Below are 20,200 nucleotides of genomic sequence, written 5' to 3' on the forward strand. Positions count from 1 at the left end.
CTTGTTTCGGCAGGCGTGAATGTACCGTGTTTATCAAGCGACATACCTTTACTGATAAGAACAACCATTCGTTAATAAAGAACCTGTTTTTTACGAAAAGGAGTCGCCATAAGTATCCACTTATGACCTCGCATCCCTTTTCGTAAAACTAAAGAATATAAAAACATGTACTCTGTCCCTCCCAAGAACTATTACGTGATCGTCAATTAAAGGTTACGTTGTACTAATACTCAGTTTTCAGATGAGGCGTAGTATTTACACTTCTCAATCGGGTTCATTGGGGACCCGGGCGGGCAGTGAAACGCCTCAGCGAACTCGGGCGAATTCCTGAATAGGGAATTGCAGGTTGTGGTGCCGAACTCAGCGGATGGCATCTCGCACAAAATGCGGCACACGGTAAGAAAGAAGACCTGTTCTTCGGTATAGCTTTTCGAAACAACCTTGCCGCCGTCCATGGGTAACATGGCAAGAAACTTGGCGTGCGCAACCTCAAGCGCACCAAGGTTCGAAAGAAAAGAAACATCGTGGCCGGCTCCCTGGCAATGACTCTTCCTTCCCAGCTTACCCTTCTCTGATAATGGCCACGGGTGCGTGACCGTGCCATTGGCCCGCACCCGACGTCCAGTGTCGTCGATGGATTTGAACAACTGGCTGGTGTACAGGAAGCCTAGGCCACCGTAGAACATGGACCGCGAGCCGTGGGGGTAATAAATCGGGTTTGTGAGCGCACTTATGGCAATATGTACGTTGTTGGTCAGGTAATCGTAGTCGAACAGCACAAAGGACATCATGTTGTGCAAATGGACGGTCGCCGCATAAAGAGCAGTTTTGCCGAGATCACGAAGTGCAGAGAACGATTCGATCCAGCTGGCCGTGAAAGAGGCTCCCTTCAAGCGCTGCAACCAGTGGTACGCCTGTTCCAGCTCGTCGTCGTCGAAGTACGCTTCCGGAGGCCAGATGCTCGTCCTCAAAGCGCGCAGCTTTTCTATGGCTTCTCGCTTCCCCTGCTCTTCGAACCAGGACGAACCGTTGACCTTCTCGATGACTGCGTTCACTAGGCCTGCCACATCCGAGTCAAGAGCGCGTCGGTCATCGACGCTCAGGTGCTGCCTCACATAAACTGACGCGAGCAGAGGCCTGTAGACGGTTTCGACGTAGCGAGTGCAATACACGGACACGTAAGGCATGGCGTACCAGCGGCTGGCAAAGGCAATCTCCAGCGGGGTCTTGTCCATCATAATTACGTGTAGCTGCACGAACTCCCAGGATAGTTGGCGAATGATGTCTGCGTCGCTGTACTTAGTGAATAGGCCTCCGATTGACTTCAGGAGCAATAAATCAGAGACGAGAACTTCCGTGTCCTCAGAGACCGCTACGTCGGAGTGAGGATTCACGTGTTCACGCAGAAACTGCAGCCATTGCGAGGAAGTGAGGCGATCGCCTGTGTAGTTGCGGAGCACGCCGACTGTGGTAGCAGCAGGCGACTTGGGATACTTTCTCGCCACGGCCAGTAGCGTCTCGATGACGTGACTCTGAAGAGTGGCGCTCTCGTACATCTGCGTGACGACGTGGTTTTGGATGACGTCGTCATCGCGGTACAGGATTGCGTAGTGGCTCTTCCAGTACTGCACGTAGGCATCACGCTGTAAGAGCTGCTTATGGTTTAGGTTCAGGAAGACAATTGCGTCCTGGTCACCACCACTCAGGACAAGCCTTCGGCGATCTCTTCTTACCGGATCTTGAATCACTCGCAGCTTCATCCAAAAAGTCACCTGCCACTTGAAAGCCAGGCGAATCAGAACACTCAAGGCACTGACGTTCGTCGGTGGATCTCCGGGCCAGTGCAGGTTTAACCGATACATGAAATCTCGAAATATTTTGGCATCCTGATGGGTGCTCTTGCGGTCCGCCATACAACCGTCCAGCATAGACAGAACCTGCATTAAAAGACGAAAGGTTTATTCACGACTTGTGTCCAGTTTCAGCAACTGAATTCAACAAAACGAACGTCGTAATAATTGATTTGTTCATGGTACATTGAGCACAGCTTGATGCATACAGAGTGGCATGCAAAATTCAAATGTCTACCACTGTATCCGTAACGTTATAACAGTAGCATTCCTCGAAGACAAGATTCTGTTGGCTGAAGTCAACTTCTTGTTTTCGTCATAACGAAAAGCACATTTGTATAGACAACTGCTGGCTTTCGTCATACAGCGTGGCAGTTGCGCTCTATAGTGTACAGTCGCGATCAAAATTCTACAGATCGTGGGAGCGCGTGGCAAACAGCACCGCGGCGACTTCTCACGGTTGCTTGCGAAGCTAGAGAGAGAGCACTACGCACACGCGTTCTTTTTTACATGCCAGCACGCCGGAACGGCAGAGAAAGCGCAAGGCGCCTCTTTTGCAGCCGCAGCGGAATGTGATGCTGAATGATGCAATTTGTGAAAAAGTAGGATTGCTTTAAAGTGAAACGCGACAAAAAGAGAACCAGGCTGAAAAAGTGTCATGCTGGTGTCCTTTATGTCCTTTATGGCTGTCAAGTGGCCAATTCACCTCAGTACTCTGCTAACCCACACACACGTTCTAAAACCGCGCCGCCATCCCCCCCTATTTAAATTACACACGCCATAGCAACTGTAATAGACGTGAAGTGTGTGTTGAGTGTTCCGTGACTAGGGCACCAAGATGTTGTAACGCGACAGCATTAGTACGCACGGTCCAAAAAAAATAAAAAAAAACACTCCGTTTGAAAATTAAAAACAAGTATTCGCTTTTTACTCATTTATTTCAAGGAAAGCTTCGTTAAATCCGGTTTGGTGGCCGAGTTACGTTCGTTCATCCGAGTTGATGACAACATTCATCCCTATGAATATCTGTCGGGGACTGGAAACTTGTTCGTTCGATTGGAATCTTCGGAAAATTGGCATTCGTTACATCGAAATTTAGCTGTAGTTGATTACCATGTGGCGTGCCATGCCTCCTGCCGTGCTATCTTGCAGAGCGCGCCTAATATCTTGCATCCAACGCAGCACGACCTCGCTGATCGTGGTATTGGCCACCAAGCTGTAGCCCTCGGGCGGCTCCCATTCCGAGCACACGTACGCCTGGAAGTCGTTACAGCGCCGAACCGAGTGGTTTTGCCGATACGACAGGTACAGCGCATGCAGTCGGCAATCGCTGGTCTTGCAGACCTGCGCTTGAACACCGCTGGGATGGCTCGTTAGTGCGCCCAGTAGAGCGAAGAGCATCGCTGACGCGACGAACACGACCCCGACGGCAACGACTATGACCGTGGCTAGCCGGGTGAAGGATCGCTGCGGTTGGGGGTCCGCCGAATCTGTGCCGCCGCTTGACAAGACTCTCGCCGGCTGGCGGTTCGACGAAAGCCAGAGAAAGTGAGAGCCGAGGTTGAGAAAAGGACATGCGAGGAATACCAGAGCAGCGCAATAAGCATGGATGAAAGGGAGGTACAAGAGCCACATAGTCACTGAATAAGAACTTCATATTTTAAAGTTAAGAAGTTCAAGCGTCCAGACTGCGTGGTACCCAAAAAGACAAAGAAAAATCAGTGACTATAGGTGTGTCGTCGTCACAGGCGTAGCCTGGGGGGTTCACACCCATTTTCTTCGAATTATTTCGATTTTCCATGGGTATATATGCACGCACACACACAAGCACACGCACGAACATACCTAAAGTGTGGGTGAATCCCCACGCCACCCCCTTGGCTAGGCCAAAAAAAAAAGAAATTCTGGCTACGCACCCCGGTCAGCATTTCGCACTCGCCAATGTTGTTTTAAGCAGGCATAGAGCATATTTCACTTAACATTACCACGGGAATTGAGTTATTCGGTGTCATATTAAAGGTTCATCGAAAGAATGTCCCATATATTTGGCCCTTCCATTTCGTAACTAAAGAGGACACGCTTAAGAAACGCAGCGTAGGCACCTAGCGGCGTAAATGCATATACATCGAAGCCTAACCATAAGTGCATGCGCGTGAAAAGTAACGCTTGTGCGTGCGTGCATGTGTGTGTGTGTGTGTGTGTGTGTGTGTGTGTGTGTGTGTGTGTGTGTGTGTGTGTGAGAGAGAGAGAGGAATTAATTATTGTTCGTTTTCACTTCTCAATAATAAATGCGATTACATTGCAAGGTTTGCACGTTGCAGCCTTGCTAAGCTAGCTCTCTTACAAGGACCAGCGGCGAGTGCGTGTAAGCTTGATAGATGGGACATGTATACAAAAAGGAAAGGAGCTTGAAACAAGGGGCAAGGATCTCAAGCACGCAAGATAGCGTGCACTATATGGAACGCACCGTGTTAACTTGTAAACTACATAGGACTATTAGGTAAAGCAACCATAGAGTTAATATACTGACTCTAGAGGAAAAGCTGGGCCGCGAGACCTATAACCACATGAACGCAGACATCTTGGAACGTTGTCATTCTTGCCATCACATATCAATCCTAAAGAAGCATCTGCACAATTAAAAACTTGCGGATATTGTTTTGTGTTTATTTTGAATACTTCTACGAAAGAATACGACGGCTATTTATGCAATTTACTGCGCGCGGAAAGGAGCGTTTGCAGGCTGGTTAACTAGATGGCACCACCATATCAACACTCGCGTGTACGCGAGTGTGTGCTTGCGGTCGATTGCGTCGGTTTGCGCGTCGTGTTAAAGCCCCTGAAACTTCGTTCACGTCGTGTATCTCGTAGTTGTCATAGTGTCCCGTTGTGTGCGTTTTCTGTCGCCGCATACCACTCGACTTCGTGTGACAGCCCTTTTTTCTTTCGAGCTGGAAACTTCAGTGCATCAGTTGTGGGGATCGAGAGCGTCCTCCTACCTGGCGCCTCGTTCCCCAGCTGCCGCGCGCGTGCCGGCCGCGTAGCCCGGGCGCACTTAGGCACCGGCAATCGCCAAGATGGCGGCCAGGGCGCCTCTTTGTCTGGGCAAGCGTCGGCTCCGTCCCGCGCTGGCATGTCCGGGCACGCTACGCTGGCGTGCTGTGCGGGCCTACGTCACAACGCAGCGCCATTCCCCATTGGGCCGCTGGTGACATCCTCCTCTCCTACGAGCTAAGATGCGCCCGACGATTCGCTCGCGGCGGGAGATGCTCTCAGGCTAGCACGAGAGGTTGACGCACTGCTCTAGCGGGCGGCTTCTCGTTCGTGTGCTCGACCGCTGCCCTTTGTGTGGTAGTCCTAGCGCCGCTGGCAAGCGTACTCGTTCGGTCTTGCGGAGTTCCCCTTACGGCCTGCAAGCCTGTGAGTGTCGTACTGTGCTGCATCTTGGGTTAATAAACCCGTGTCGTTGTTGTTACCCTGCCTCGTGCGTGGTTTCTGCGCCGTGCCGGAGAATCGACGAACCCGGCCGTAGCGTCTTTGTTCGCTGCGGCAGTGGAGAACGTCGCGTCCCTACACGGTCGCGCTCATATAGGTAAGCCTAGTGCAAACCTATCTCCACATAACTGGCGCCCAACTTGGTTTCGGCATGGCATCAGAGCAGTCCCCCTCGAGGCGCTCGTTACTGCTCGATCCCCTGGCGACGGACTTGATCTCGTTCGATGCGGACGACGCCGGCAGCACGAGGTAAGCTCGCCTTAGCGGCCCTCGGCTTTCGGCCACCGGGAGAGATCCCGTTTTGGGGCCTCCTTTGGTGATAACCGCTCGAATGTGGACTACAGTCCTAGCCCCGCCAGTTTCGGGTTTTCTCAGCTGGTCGAGACACACGCGGAGCACGTGCTTTCGGGCCTCTCCAATGCGTCGTCTCCGATCGCTGGGCTTCCTTTGTTAGCAGCACAGCCGAGCGATTAACCCGCCGCACCAGAGCGTCCCTACCTAGGACACATGGCGCTGGCATTCACACGCTCGCTGGCACATCGTTGTCACGAGCGTAAAGGGTTGACCATGTCGTCCGCGAGCCAGCTCGCATAGGCGGCATCGTCGCCGCGTTTTCCGACGATCATTTTCCTCATGCGCGCCTTGGCGACGCCTTCGGCAAATGTGAGCCACCGTGCTCCGTTGTCGATTCGTTTGCCTGTCGCATGAGGCATCATGCATCCGTCGGTGCGGAAAGCCTACTCTTCGCTGTGCCGTTTATTGACCCCTTGGGCCTGGCGTGCATGGCGGAGAACAGGCGCACGACCCTACAACGGCGGCGCCTGCCTTGGAGCAATTAGCGCTGCACAGAACTGCGGCGCGGCTCCGGGTAAAACATTGCCTTGCATCTCGCGGGGAGCACCGTTGTTTCGTGCGGTGGGAGAATCGCGCGCGCCGACAGCGCTTTGTGCGTCTCCCCTGGTCTTTCGCTGCCCGTGATTCTCGGTCGCGTCTTTCTCGCGCGCACGGGTGTCGTGAATGACTTCCCAAGCGGTGGTTACAGGGTCGTCCCTTTCGGCGCCCTACTACCATTTGCAACCCTCGTAGTGGCTACCGCTGCCTTTTAAGTTCGGGACGCCACTCGAGATTTCGCTCGCCGGTAGCTTGACTGCTATGTCAACATAGTGCCATTGGTGGAGGAAACGAACCCCATGGCGCTAGTCTGGCTTAAGCGCTTGCGCGAGCCCTCGGGCCGCCTCGCGCGCTGGGCGTTGACTTTGCAGCGGTACAACTTCGTTGTGCGCTACCGGAAAGGGAGTTCAAACGTCGTGGCTCACGCCTTGCCGCGTGCCCCCGTTTCGGTGTGACACTTGTGTTCGCCACTCCCGAGAGCAATCGCATCGAGTAGACTCCGGGGCCTCTGGCTCCATGGGTCGAAAGGAGCGAACCCCGACGACGAATTGACTTTCGAGTCGATCGCCCCGGGTGAGCACGTCACGTCAGCCGGTATCGTGTTAAGCAGAGAAGAGACACCAAAGGCACAGCAGTGCGATCCGTTGTGGGCTCCAAGAGCCGTGCTCCCAAGGAGCGGGCGCGTATTGACAGTCTGGTATTGCTGTCGGCGCCGTGTGCCGTTTACGCAGTCTGGTATTGCTGCGGGCACGTTGGATTCGCATCTGTTTGTCGCCGGCGGAGTTTTCCTGCGCTCCACATCCCACCAGAGGAAGCTCCCCAGGAGTCTTTTAAGGTGGGGGTACCCCGCAGTCTAAGGAAAGCCACCCTCGGCTATTTCCGCGACTCGCGGTTGGCCGGACATGCGAGGGGCCGTAAGACTTTCTAAAAGTTGTGCCGCTCTGCTACCTGGCCAGGCATAAACGTGACGCTCTTCACTCCTCGTGTGGCAATGCGTGCAGTCTCGTGCGGGCAAGACCCCCGGGCTCATGCAGCCGCCCTCAAACCCTTTCGTTGCCCGCAGTAGCGACTTGGGAGGGGGGGGGGGGAGGCGGTCACACAACCGCAGGAAAACCGTAAGGCTGGCCCCAAGTCACGCCACCGGTAGAACCTGCGGAAAGCCACTTAAGCAACCTTTCTCCCACTAACAGGTAGCTGGACTTTATTCCATACCTTGACAGTGAATGGAGATAACCGCTAAGGTGCGGCGGCACACGTCTGGAAGTGGTAGAAGGCCCTCTTGACCGAAAATACCCTCTGGTGTGTTGTCCAAGCCATAACCTGGCAAGCGCCCCCTTTTGTTGGGCAGCACTGTCAGGCAGGCACCCCTTTTTGGCAAGTCGGCTATGCCGGGGGCATTTCTGTCCACTCCTGCATCGCCCTGTCGTCTCCCTGCGCCTACCTCGCCACCAGCCTGTTCCAGACCTGCTGGCCTGCTGTTCCCTGGTCGTGCTGTGGCCTGCTGCCTGCCTTCTGCCCTGCAGCCACCTCCACCCTGCCTAACCCACCTGGCAGCTTCAGCAGCCGCCCCCGGCGGCTGGTCCGTCCACTCAAGCTGTGGCCCAGGCCAAAGCGTGGTCGCTCCGGCTTCCGTTCCTGGCTGCCTGCTGTTCCGGCCTACCGTTCCTGTGTGGCCCCCGTCCCAGCGACTTTCGGCGGTTGGCTGCCGCACGCAACTGGCAGCCACGCCTCCTACGTTCCCGGCTGCCAAGCTCTCCAGTCCGGCGAACTTCAAGCGGGCTGGCTGTCCGCCCTTGTGCAGTCTTCCCCGTTCCTCCTGGGCTGCGGACCTTCTCCCGGCGGTGGGCTCTCCCCGGTGGTGGAACTTGTGGTGAAACTTTCGGTGGAACTTTTGCGTGGCCATGGCCGACCTATGGACTTGTACCTTCGGGAAGACGGCACCCCCCTGTTGGACTTTGCCCCGTTGGCAAGCCCCCTTGCGGCTGAGCTGACCTTGCCACTTGGCCTCGGACAGCCTCTTTCACAGGCTGGCCTCGGTCTTTAGGAGGGGGGAATGTGGGGATCGAGAGCGTCCTCCTACCTGGCGCCTCGTTCCCCAGCTGCCGCGCGCGTGCCGGCCGCGTAGCCCGGGCGCACTTAGGCACCGGCAATCGCCAAGATGGCGGCCAGGGCGCCTCTTTGTCTGGGCAAGCGTCGGCTCCGTCCCGCGCTGGCATGTCCGGGCACGCTACGCTGGCGTGCTGTGCGGGCCTACGTCACAACGCAGCGCCATTCCCCATTGGGCCGCTGGTGACATCCTCCTCTCCTACGAGCTAAGATGCGCCCGACGATTCGCTCGCGGCGGGAGATGCTCTCAGGCTAGCACGAGAGGTTGACGCACTGCTCTAGCGGGCGGCTTCTCGTTCGTGTGCTCGACCGCTGCCCTTTGTGTGGTAGTCCTAGCGCCGCTGGCAAGCGTACTCGTTCGGTCTTGCGGAGTTCCCCTTACGGCCTGCAAGCCTGTGAGTGTCGTACTGTGCTGCATCTTGGGTTAATAAACCCGTGTCGTTGTTGTTACCCTGCCTCGTGCGTGGTTTCTGCGCCGTGCCGGAGAATCGACGAACCCGGCCGTAGCGTCTTTGTTCGCTGCGGCAGTGGAGAACGTCGCGTCCCTACACGGTCGCGCTCATATAGGTAAGCCTAGTGCAAACCTATCTCCACACAGTGCAAACCAGGACGGACGGCAAAGAAGAGATGAGACAAGCCCTGAAAGTTATGTACGAACTAGTCGCAACCGATTTTTTCTTATACTTTTTAACGGCGATAAAGCTTCGTGGGCCGTGTAACTTTAGTTTCGATTGAAGCTTTCGGGAGATGTCTCACTCACATTCGCCGCTGCATGCTGCAATCGACATTTTTCTGCTTTGCGGCTCTCTGCGCTGAAGTACGGCAGCAATGAGCTGAAAAAGAACGTGGATACAGGTGTCTCGCCATTGCAAGTCGAATCAGCGCGCGACCACGGCGTACGGACTTTGCTTCGAGCTGCGAATCTGTCGAGTAACCTTTGTGCCAGCGAACGGAGAAACTTTGGTAGGGAGTGCCTAGTAAAAACCATGCACAAACAGGTGGAAATTTTAACTGTTATCAACCGGACCAGCTGCACAGACAACCGTACACTAACACACGGCGTCACGCATCAAAACACAGCTGATGTTCTCTGAACGTGCTCTGAACAGCGCGTAGCTGGCTTAGGTTGGTAGATTAAAACTGATTACTACCGTCAAATATAGCGAGCGTCTCAGGGTCTGGCAACACTGCCAACGATCGTTTTGTTCCATCATGGCGGAACTCATGCGGTTATAGGTTTCAATGCATGGGCGCTATGAAGAGCTTTTCCTCTAGAGTCAGTATATTAACTCTATGAAAGCAACGAAGCCATTGAAAGCAACAGCATGTAGGTTACCAACATGAACCAATGAGAAAGTAACTTAAAGACGCATTGAAAATCGTGCCATAATTGTCTTCTATGGGTTTAATACGTACGAAGCTATATAACATTAACTATATACAATAACAATATTCATGCGCTTATTTCCAGTTTACTTTTGTCTACGTTCCATAAGTTTCGATAGCCTTTGAATCCGCGTTACAGCCCGTTGTCACTGCTTCCACTGTAAAAGAATGACTGCCACAATTTTCCACGGAACATGTCAATAGAAGGGTTCTGCAAAACATGTCCTGTGGAACTGAGGGGTTAAAGGATCAACTAAAATTCCAGTAATCCGAAAATAGAGGGAATATAAGAGACATAAAATGTTTGCAGCAAGTTGGAATAATGTTAAACTTTTACTAACGCGTTAGAAGTGACACGTTAAAGAATAGCAGTACTATAGGCATATTAAGAAGTTGGGAGGAGGGTCCATTCAGTATTGTATAAAATATAGCAGTGAGTTTCAAATACAGTCAAAGCTGCCGATTCCAGAAACCACATGCAGCAGACTGGCTTTATTAAGGAACGTGTGTTGATGCGTATCGGTATCGTCATTCAGCTAATCGAAAAATCTGCAGAGCACAACCATCCTGTTTATATGACTTTGGCTGCTGGGGTTCACGCGCCAAAACCACGATATGATTGGGAGGCAAACCGCAGTGCGGGACTACGGATTAATTTCGACCCCCTGTGGTTCTTTAACTTGCACCTAAATCTAAGCACACGGGTGCTCTTTGCAATTCGCTCCCATCGTCTATATGGCTTTCACAGATCACGAAAACGCATTGGACTCAATTGATATGTAGGCGTTTAAAGTCATGAAAGCATTCGCAGTGAAAATGCATTAGGTATAGAAAAACATGTGTTGAATACATCGTAGAGTATCCGTAAAGGCTCACTACTAACTTATTTATCCACCAAAAGCAGAAGAAAAATGCCGATTAAAAATAGTTTAGCAAGTAGAGAGAACCTCTGCAATGTTATTCACATGCTTAATAGTATTCAAACCATTGTACTAGGAAGAATTATTCTTGGAGACAACTTTTCTTGGCAGTTGCTGTTGGAATAGGCAGGTAAAATAAGATTGTCGTTCACTTTAGCAGTCTCTTTTTCTTTTCCATTTCTTAGACAGCACCACGTTATCTGCACGCCTGTTCCCCGCAGGCGTCCATGGCGTCCCCTACCTGTGTTGGTCCGTGTGTTGCGTTGTGCTGCTGCTGCGTCGGGACTGCCACCCACAACACAGCACCGTGTGTGCCCGCAAACTCGCTACTTAGTTCTCTAAGAAATATATACTCGAACTGCGACACTACAATGTACACTGAACAAACGTAATTTTCTCTCCCATTCACACTGCTCACGTATGTATTCTACTAAACACCGTTAACGCTGCGAGGAAGAGAAACCGAAACTGAAACTGAATCGGCTGCAAGCTACCGTACTACACGCGGAGTAACACGAAGGCGTGGAAGCCACGCCTCCGTAGCCTTGAGTTACACTGAGTGTACGATTCAAGATAAACGGCGAATATCGGAACAACTTGGAGATGATGTCAGGTGAGTTAAGCAGCGCTGAGGGCAAACCGCAAGAAATTATTGAGGATCGTTGTCGAGAAAGTGTAGAAGTAGGAATGCTGAGTTACATGCAGATGAAAAAACTGATGTTAAATGGGCCAATGACGAAACACGAATTCATGATTGGAAGTAAGACTGACGAATCTGCTAATGAGCACGTTTATATAAAGCAATTAGTAACGGTGTACCCTAATTATGTACCGAACAATGCTCGCCAGAAATGCACAGAACCCTAGCCACGTACAGCTATAAGCTGTAAAAGAAATAACAGTAACACTTACGCGCTGTATGCCTTTCCTGTGCTCGTTTTCTAGCCGGTCATTCAGGTATTTTAAGTGAACTGTGCTGAAACGGTGGTAATCACAAGTCTGCTCTTTGCAGCCTTGTCCTAGCGTAAATGTAAACGGAATACGCACGAAACACCCACCTGTCTTCTAAAGGGGCCTTCTAGGGCAAACAGCGATCCTACTTTGGCCATGCCTTCTCCGAAACCGGGGAATACGGGCTGCCCATCTGGCACGGACAACAGCTTCTGGACGCCACGCGTGAACATGGACTTCCTCGGTTTCTCTTCACGTTTCATCGCCTCCACTTCCTCAAGCAGTGCCCTGTTCTCCTTGTAGAGGGCTTGGAATCCACGGTAGTCCACAGCTTGTCGACGATGTGCGGTCGCGGGACCGGGTCTACGCGAATTACCGGGGCTGTGAGAGTCGACGTCCGGGTGATGAATAGGCATTACAGATGCTTTAGTCCTCCTGCGTGGTGAAGTGTAGGGCGGTGAAGCTCGATGAGAGGAACCGCAAGGCGGTGAAGCGTCGTGCGGTGAAGCGTCGTGCGGTGAAGCGGAATGCGGTGATCCGTAATGAGGCGATCCGTAATGCGGCGATCCGTAAGGCGGCGATCCATAATGCGGTGAAGCGTGTTGCGGTGATCCGGAATGCGGTGAAGCGTGTCGCGGTGATCCGTAATGAGGCGATCCGTAAGGCGGCGATCCATAATGCGGTGAAGCGTGTTGCGGTGATCCGGAATGCGGTGAAGCGTGTCGCGGTGATCCGTAATGCGGCGATCCGTAAGGCGGCGATCCATAATGCGGTGAAGCGTGTTGCGGTGATCCCGAATGCGGTGAAGCGTGTCGCGGTGATCCGTAATTAGGCGATCCGTAAGGCGGCGATCCATAATGCGGTGAAGCGTGTTGCGGTGATCCGGAATGTGGTGAAACGTGTCGCGGTGATCCGTAATGCGGTGAAGCGTGTCGCGGTGATCCGTAGTGCGGTGACGCGTGTTGAGTTGAAGCGTAATGCGGTGAAGCGCTGGGCGATCGAGAGGGCGCAGAATGACTTGGAGAGTGCGCTTGATCGGTGAGGTGAACTGGGCTTTTGTCACGTTTTCGGCCTGCTTCGTTCACCGGAGCACCAGCACGGCCGTCATGCCCCGACTTGTCGCTCGCTGGCGAAGCACTCCCGCCGGCAAGCAGTACATCTCTGGAAGTCGGTCTCGAGGGCGCTTCGACCGCACCCGATTCCGCTCCAAGAGTCTTGTGCGCCGTTGTACCTGCAAACTGCCCAGGGTGGGCTTTGCTGGGCTGACCATCCTCGGGAGAGTTCACCTGTTTTCCTGCTGTTCGCTCTTCGTCTTTTTTCTGCAGCGTAGACGAGGCAGCATTGGTGGATGCTTGACCACCCGAAGAAGGAAGAGCCTTAGCAGTTACAGGTGAATGGAGCAAGGCTTGCAGAACATCCATCTCCTTGTCAGGCGTATGGGAGTCGGACCCGTGCCTTTCCATGGTCGGGCGACCTCTCGCTTGGAAATAACTGCAGGCTTGCCTTGACCCGGCTTCGTGCTTCTCGAAGAGCTGCGGTGATAGGCTGCAGTTCCTTTCTTCAGTGCTTTGTGTCAGACGCCGATGAAAGGCTTTGCGTTTTCAGCGAGAAAAATTCGGCGTCAGTGCTCGTGACAACTGCCTCTTCTTCTGCCTCTTCTCGCTTTCTAGCCGCACTCTTCTTTCCTTATATTGGTGTGTTCAGTTATGAAACAACTTATGTTCCCAGGTCTGAAAAAGACAGCAGCTACAAATTAAACTCAGTGACACTGCATTTTAGTAACATTAATCAAAACCTTGATGAAATACCTCAATCTGCCAACGGCAGTTGGCTATGCAGGCCCACACTGGCTCCTCAACATTTACTCAGTATTGATTACAAGCTACGATGAGATGTATTTTAGTTTCAGCAAATAAAGAAAAAGAAAAGAATTTTACCTAGCTATTAGGTCAAGGCGTGACATGCCGCCAAGTTCACACGGCATGGGTCTCTTCCCGAGCGACATGAAAATTAGTTCTGCTGAGCACCTGGCCGTAACCATGTACCTATTTTACGAGTACGTGTTCCACAGAGACCTTCCAAGGTCTCTATGGAACCACCTTTCTAGATGAGTACCCCTTTCTAACGAGTTATTTCAAAAGGGGGTGGGGGGTCGAAGTTTCACCGTAGCGTCTCCCTCCCTCCCCGTCCCATTGATCGAGTCCGAAAGAAAACCGGCTTCGCAATAGACGTAAAAATAATAACGAAGCGATGACGTGGTTCTTACAACGACCTGCTTTTGGTTCCCGGTTTTCTGGCGGTAAATGGGGTAAGTAAACAGTTGTGGAAGTGCAACGTCAGGAGTCCTCGGCCACCATTATCGTGAAAAGCCGCATGGCCATAACCCTGTACACTGACCAGTGACGGGGCAGATCCTACTGAGTATCTATGGGTCAGACTTCGCGCCCCTCTTAGATTACTAGGCAGCGCAGCCACCCCTTCCCCTTGCCCCCGTATTCGCAGCTATAGCTTTCAAAGTCTATTCTTCCAAGGTTATTAGCTCTGAGCTACAGCCACCTGATTCTTCGACCATACGTCTCCAACCTGAGCACGTGCCTTGTTCTGAATGCTTATCGGCATCATCGTTGTCGTTGTCGTCGTCATTTTCATCAGATAGCAGTTTTCACAAAGGAAGAATACGGCTGTCACACTTAACAAGTTCGGGAACAAAGCAATTGTCGATGTCGAATAACTTATCCATTAAAACGCGGTGTGTTTTTGAATTATCACACATATTGCGTTGCCCCCTTTCTTTGTCTTCGCCATCAAAAGTGCGAAAGCTGAGCAGCCCTAGTGAATGCATTCGTTGGCGAGCGCAATTTAAAGTAAATTTTTGAAACTTTATCTTGCTACATGCTATGAATAACGCACGTGATCAAAGTGGCACTAAATTTTCCCATGCGACAGCGAGTAGCATTGACGCTTCAGCAGAAAGCGTTGAGTCAAATCACTTTTTCCCGCGTGTTCCTTTGCCCGACCAATGAGAGAGAGAATAAAACGTTTATTTGATGTTCTGTGGGCAGATCGGTGAGTGGGATTCTTAGTCCGGGATCCCATTGGCGCGGGCCGCTGTCCTCGCAAGTTTCACGAGGGCCTCTTGGGTCTTCGGATCCGAGCTGCACAGAGCTGCCTCCCACCCTTTTATGTTTAGATGTGTCCTGAGTTACATGGATGGATCTAAAAAACGCCAGGAAGTGGAAGATGGAAGCTGCGATGAAAAAATCCCTAAACAGGGGGTGGGTGCTCGAGCCGACGTTTCGACAAGTGGACTTGTCTTCTTCAGCCTTGAAGAAGACAAGTCCACTTGTCGAAACGTCGGCTCGAGCACCCACCCCCTGTTCACGGATTTTTTTCATGGTGGATCTAGCGTTGCAACTACTGCTGCCCTCTGTGGAGCGATGGGTCCACCGCCAAAGCGGACGTTCTCGTATTGCCCGTAAGGCGGGGATACGGTAGCGAGGTGAGCGTTCTATAAGAGTGATGACGTGAGTCACGGTGAGTGCACTGGCATAAATCCAGTAAAGTCACAACAGGGGACACACATCTCGCCATAGCGGCCATTCTGTTTTTATATTTATTTATGTAAATATTAAAATCATGCTTTGAAATAAAATTTTATGAAACGAGCATGGGTTCCCAGCTCACGTAATTGTATTGTTCTATTGAGTCTTCTGCGAAAGCGGTCAAGCGGCATTTGCGATTTCAATAGTCTCACATAGATGAAGGGTATTGAACACAGGCCTTTACACACTACAAAATAAACAGGCATTAAAAAAAATGATTGCGCTATATTTAACTCTAAAGTAATTCAAATATATGGCGCTTGAAAGATAAATCTCAAGGGGGAACAATGCAAGGGGTGTCCTCCCCGCCTGAACACAAGGGGGGTCAGGACCCCCCCCCCCCCCGTGATTTACGCCAGTCCGTGAGTGAGTGAATATGCAAAGCTGACGTTCAGAACAGTCGGTGTCCAGTTCAGACATTAACAAACTAATTGATGTAGTGTTTTTGTGTTAGAGAGTACTTTCTTGGAGACAAGAAAATGTCAATCTTTGTTTTGTTTTTTGCTTTTTTGTTTCTTGTTTTTCGTTGTGTTTGCAACTGTTTCTCTGTTTGTGATGATACCCCAACATCGATAGGTAAGTTACACACACGCGTATTTTTCACGAGTACAATATGTGATCACGGAAGAAAAGTACATGAACAAGAAGTGAATTTTCATATTTTATTAACATGACGATAATCAGCTACAACGTGCTTTTTTTTTAAGGTACTTGTCATACCTGCAATGAGGGAATGCAATACTATTTCTCCGCCGTTAGAGTTTTGTACCAGTAGTTGTATTAACTTGAAGAAAGCAATTGCGATGGTCAATCTGGCAATAGATGATGTATTAAGTTAGATGCAAAAGTGAAAGAATCAGGGGCGTAGCCAGAAATTTTTTTCGGGGGGGGGGGGGGTTCAACGATACTTTATGTATGTTCGTGCATGCGTTTGTATGTGTGCGTGCCTATATACGCAAGCAAAACTGAAAAATTTCGGGGGGGGGGGGGTTGAACCCCCCCAACCCCCCTTGGCTACGCCCCTGGAAAGAATTTAAAGTGAAGTATTAGCCGTCATTCAGCTACCATTAGCCAATAAGAGCCGAAATAGTTTGCCTTCATATATCCATCAATAAGTCATCACTAGCCTACATCAACCAATACTACTGTTGCTAGCATGCGAGTAAACGCGATACGTGAGCCAGAACATCCGTCACGTTCACCGCTCATCCAAAATGCAGGTACTGGGAAGGATTGACTTTGGTATGGCCTCGTATATGGTATGGTTACTTGTTGCGCCAACTGTAATGTGTTGCTTCGGTTTTGCACCCTGTGAGTGGTATAGTTACTTCTAGTGGTAACCGTCAAATACATAAATGAAAGCCGTTATGGAACCTCGTTGGCAACTACGGGCCAGTTCAATACTGCCCTGTACTCCTGAATCCGCCAACTTGCTGCTACGTTGCGGACGAACGGAGCGACGATAGTTGCCTGGTTGGTTGGTTGTTCTTCACCACCGCGGGGGATCGACAATAAAACGGGCGGTGCCTTGTTATATAAATAAAATTGTTTAGAAATACATATAGGGTGATAGAATGCGAAGGGATAGGGGCGTCGGCCGCCCCATGTAGTCTGCCTGCGAATTTAATCAGGTCTTTCTCCGGTTAACATTGATTGACAGTTCTATAATGGTAATAATACATATTATTTTTAGGAAAAATAATAAGTGAGAGCGTTGCAGTGACTGATAAAGGGTTGCTCGGAGAAAAACGTTAGAGTTATTTGTTATGTCATTAGGACAGTTGTACAAGCTCCTATGATATTTTCATTATTAGTGGTCTCGTTATTTTTATTATTAAAAATGCCCCACTTATCCTTCATTGCTGCTTCACATCGCGCGCTGTCTGCTTAGATCGCCACACAGTCACGGATTTCTTCAACAGCGAGTTTAGTACGTTTAATGCAACAAATCACGTAACGTGATTTTAACAGGGAGTTGAACGAGCGTTTTCTTATTTGTACAGGTTATTTTTTGTGCACATATTTCTCAGTAAGGAGTTCGTCAATCATGTTTATATAAGTTTTTTTTTTCACATTTTGCAACAGCAGTATATGCAATTTACTTTTATGCTTGAACGTATAGAACAGCACTTAATTTTTTTTTATGTAAGAGAAACAACGGTGCATTTTACTGCAAGTTTGAGGGCACATTACCTAGAAACCAGTGGCACCCATTAATTCCAAGTAGAGGAATGCCTAATAATGTCCGCCCCTTAGTACAAATGAGGTTTTTGTAATTCTTCCAAATCCAATTTTTTAAATGCGAAGCATTTCTTAATGAACCTAAGGCACTTTGAGCGTTTCTATCTATCTATCTATCTATCTATCTATCTATCTATCTATCTATCTATCTATCTATCTATCTATCTATCTATCTATCTATCTATCTATCTATCTATCTATCTATCTATCTATCTATCTATCTATCTATCTATCTATCTATCTATCTATCTATCTATCTAGCCGCCTACGTCTGGGTGCTCTCGTGATCGCCTCCTTAACTTCGTGTAGACCAAAATTAGTATGGGAGGGTAAGCGGGTTTGACGAATATGTCTGGCTGGTCATAGCATAAAAATTCGGCAGATCCCACGTACCATGGGAATCGATGTTATGCGAAGCATGCGCGAGGTGGTGACTGTGGCATAATTTTTTATGTTGACCGAAAGTTTACGGAATGACGCTAGAGAAATGTGGTAGTGGTATAAACACACTCCTATATGCTGAAGAGTCGCATATGTATTAAATAACCAGTTTACAGTTGCGTAACGATGCCAACAGCAATATGGGTGTTACCAACACCAGACGCGGCAAGCTGATATGTAGTGCTTATATCCTTCAATACTGGATAACGCGAATCCGAATAGCTCAAAGAAGAAACACAAATGCACAGGACAGGCGTTACTCGCAACTATAAGCTTCGTTCAGGAAAGTTCCTCTGGGTATATACACAGCCGAGTGGCACGCGCAGGCGCACTGCACGTACGTTACAGTCACAGATGCAGTTATGACAGTTGCGTTACAGTTGTTATGCTTATACTTGTCCGTTATGACGGAGAATGCACGCGCGTTTCACGAACCCGTGTGTTTGTGTAGAAGGGGTCCTTGATAGTTCTTGAACAAGGTCATCATCACCGTGATCAGTGAGCACCAGCACCTAAGCCGGACTTGTTAATCGGATCCGTTCGTGATCGCGGCTACGGGTCTAAGTGTAGTGAAGTGCAAGATATAGCACAGCTGGTGGTAATCCTGGATGCCTCTTACGATGAAATGATATATGACGCCTCCTGTCCTGCACGTGGCAGCGAGGTCTTTTGATGCCCTGTCTACATTCAAGCCGTCTTTCACGCATTATAAGGACCAGGCGTTGTTGGGTCTTGATAAATCAATGTTGAAGTCACCGGTAATGACGAGAGGCCTTGTTCGCTCGGAAGATTTATTGTAGGAAGCATTGACACGGGTTTTTGCGTAATTGACGTGGTCCACGTTGCGGACCACGTGAATGAGTGCATGGTAGTTGAGCGTCTTCCAGGGTTGTTCTTTCTTCAGCTTCCTCACTTTCCTTGTGTCCGCCACGGTGGTGTAGCGGTTACGGCGCTCTGCTGCTGACCCGAAGGTGGCGGGTTCGATCCCGGCCGCGGCGGTCGCATTTCGATAGATGCAAAATGCTAGATGGCCATGTACTGCGTGATCTCTGTGCACGTTAAAGAATACCAGATGGTCAAAATTCAAGAGCCCTTCGCAACGGCGTCTCTCATAATCATATCGTGGTTTTGGGACATAAAACCCCAACAATTATTACTATTATCACTTTCCTTCCGTGTCATTGTGTGTGTTCGCGTTTGCTGTGTTGGTTGAGACTTGGTATCACCTGTGGCACATACCCGCATAACATAAACTCTGGTATGCGGGTATGTGCCACACGTGACTGAGAGAAAGTGTTTCCATGACGTACGCGACAGGTATTTTGCGTTATTCATGCCATGACCAGTGAATCGTGTTCGTCATACACTGATTCCCTGCTATGTCAATTTTGGTACATTAGAAGTTATGGAGACGACCATGGGAGTGCCCAGACGTAGGCGGCTAGATAGATAGATAGATAGATAGATAGATAGATAGATAGATAGATAGATAGATAGATAGATAGATAGATAGATAGATAGATAGATAGATAGATAGATAGATAGATAGATAGATAGATAGATAGATAGATACGTACATAGGAACGCCCAAAGTGCCTGAGGTTCGCTAAGGAATGCTTCGCATTTAATAACGTGAAAATACCGTCGCGTACGTCGTCAAACCCTTTCCTCCAGACACGTGTGGCACATACCCGTATACCACGGGCCGCGGTATGCGGGGATGCGCCACATGTGACCGACAATTTATATCTGCCCAGGAACGGCGAGAACAGACAATGGTAATGTAAATGCGAGAGTGTTAAGAAAAACTGACATCGGCAGCGTTGACGTGACGAATGCAAAGAATAAATATCAAGGTCCCAGCAGGAATCAAACCCAAACATTCTGCGTGGCAATCAAGTATTCTACCACAGAGCCACGCCAGCTCTCGAAACTGCTTTGGAAAAAGAGCCTACGCAGGCGTAATGTTTGTGAAACGTCAATTCTGGTTGCACTGCTGGCTATCTAATTTTGTAAACACTATATGTCATTGCAGCTAACAGCGCGAAAGACGTAGACGAGGAAGCAAGACGTGGACACGGCACAGCGCAAGAAGTGTACACGGCACAGCGGTGTGCCGTGTCCACTTCTTGCTTCCTCGTCTACCTGTTTCGCGCTGTTAGCTGCAATGAATCTACACCAACTCGCCCAGTTTTCCATCCTACTACATATGTACTCACATGATACAGGTGTCACGTCGTGTTAACGTCAATTGTAGTCAAGCGCCATCCAGTGAAGTTGGCCTGCGTCGCACTATCCAGGACGAACATCCTCGAAA

At 50.1% G+C, this 20,200-nt stretch overlaps 1 protein-coding gene across 1 annotated transcript; it reads right to left on the reverse strand.

Annotated features, from left to right (window-relative positions):
- Window positions 1-230: 230 nt before the first annotated feature.
- LOC119394961 (membrane metallo-endopeptidase-like 1) lies at window positions 231-13,062 on the reverse strand. The gene is made up of 4 exons (XM_037662257.1): window positions 12,716-13,062; window positions 11,707-12,034; window positions 2,964-3,371; window positions 231-1,937 (listed from the first exon to the last, which is right to left on the reverse strand). Exons 1-4 carry the CDS (start codon window positions 13,060-13,062, stop codon window positions 231-233), a joined length of 2,790 nt encoding a protein of 929 aa, XP_037518185.1.
- Between the last annotated feature and the right edge of the window lie 7,138 nt (window positions 13,063-20,200).

Source organism: Rhipicephalus sanguineus, chromosome 5 (genome assembly GCF_013339695.2).
Source record: "Rhipicephalus sanguineus isolate Rsan-2018 chromosome 5, BIME_Rsan_1.4, whole genome shotgun sequence".
In the NCBI taxonomy this organism is placed as follows: domain Eukaryota; kingdom Metazoa; phylum Arthropoda; class Arachnida; order Ixodida; family Ixodidae; genus Rhipicephalus; species Rhipicephalus sanguineus.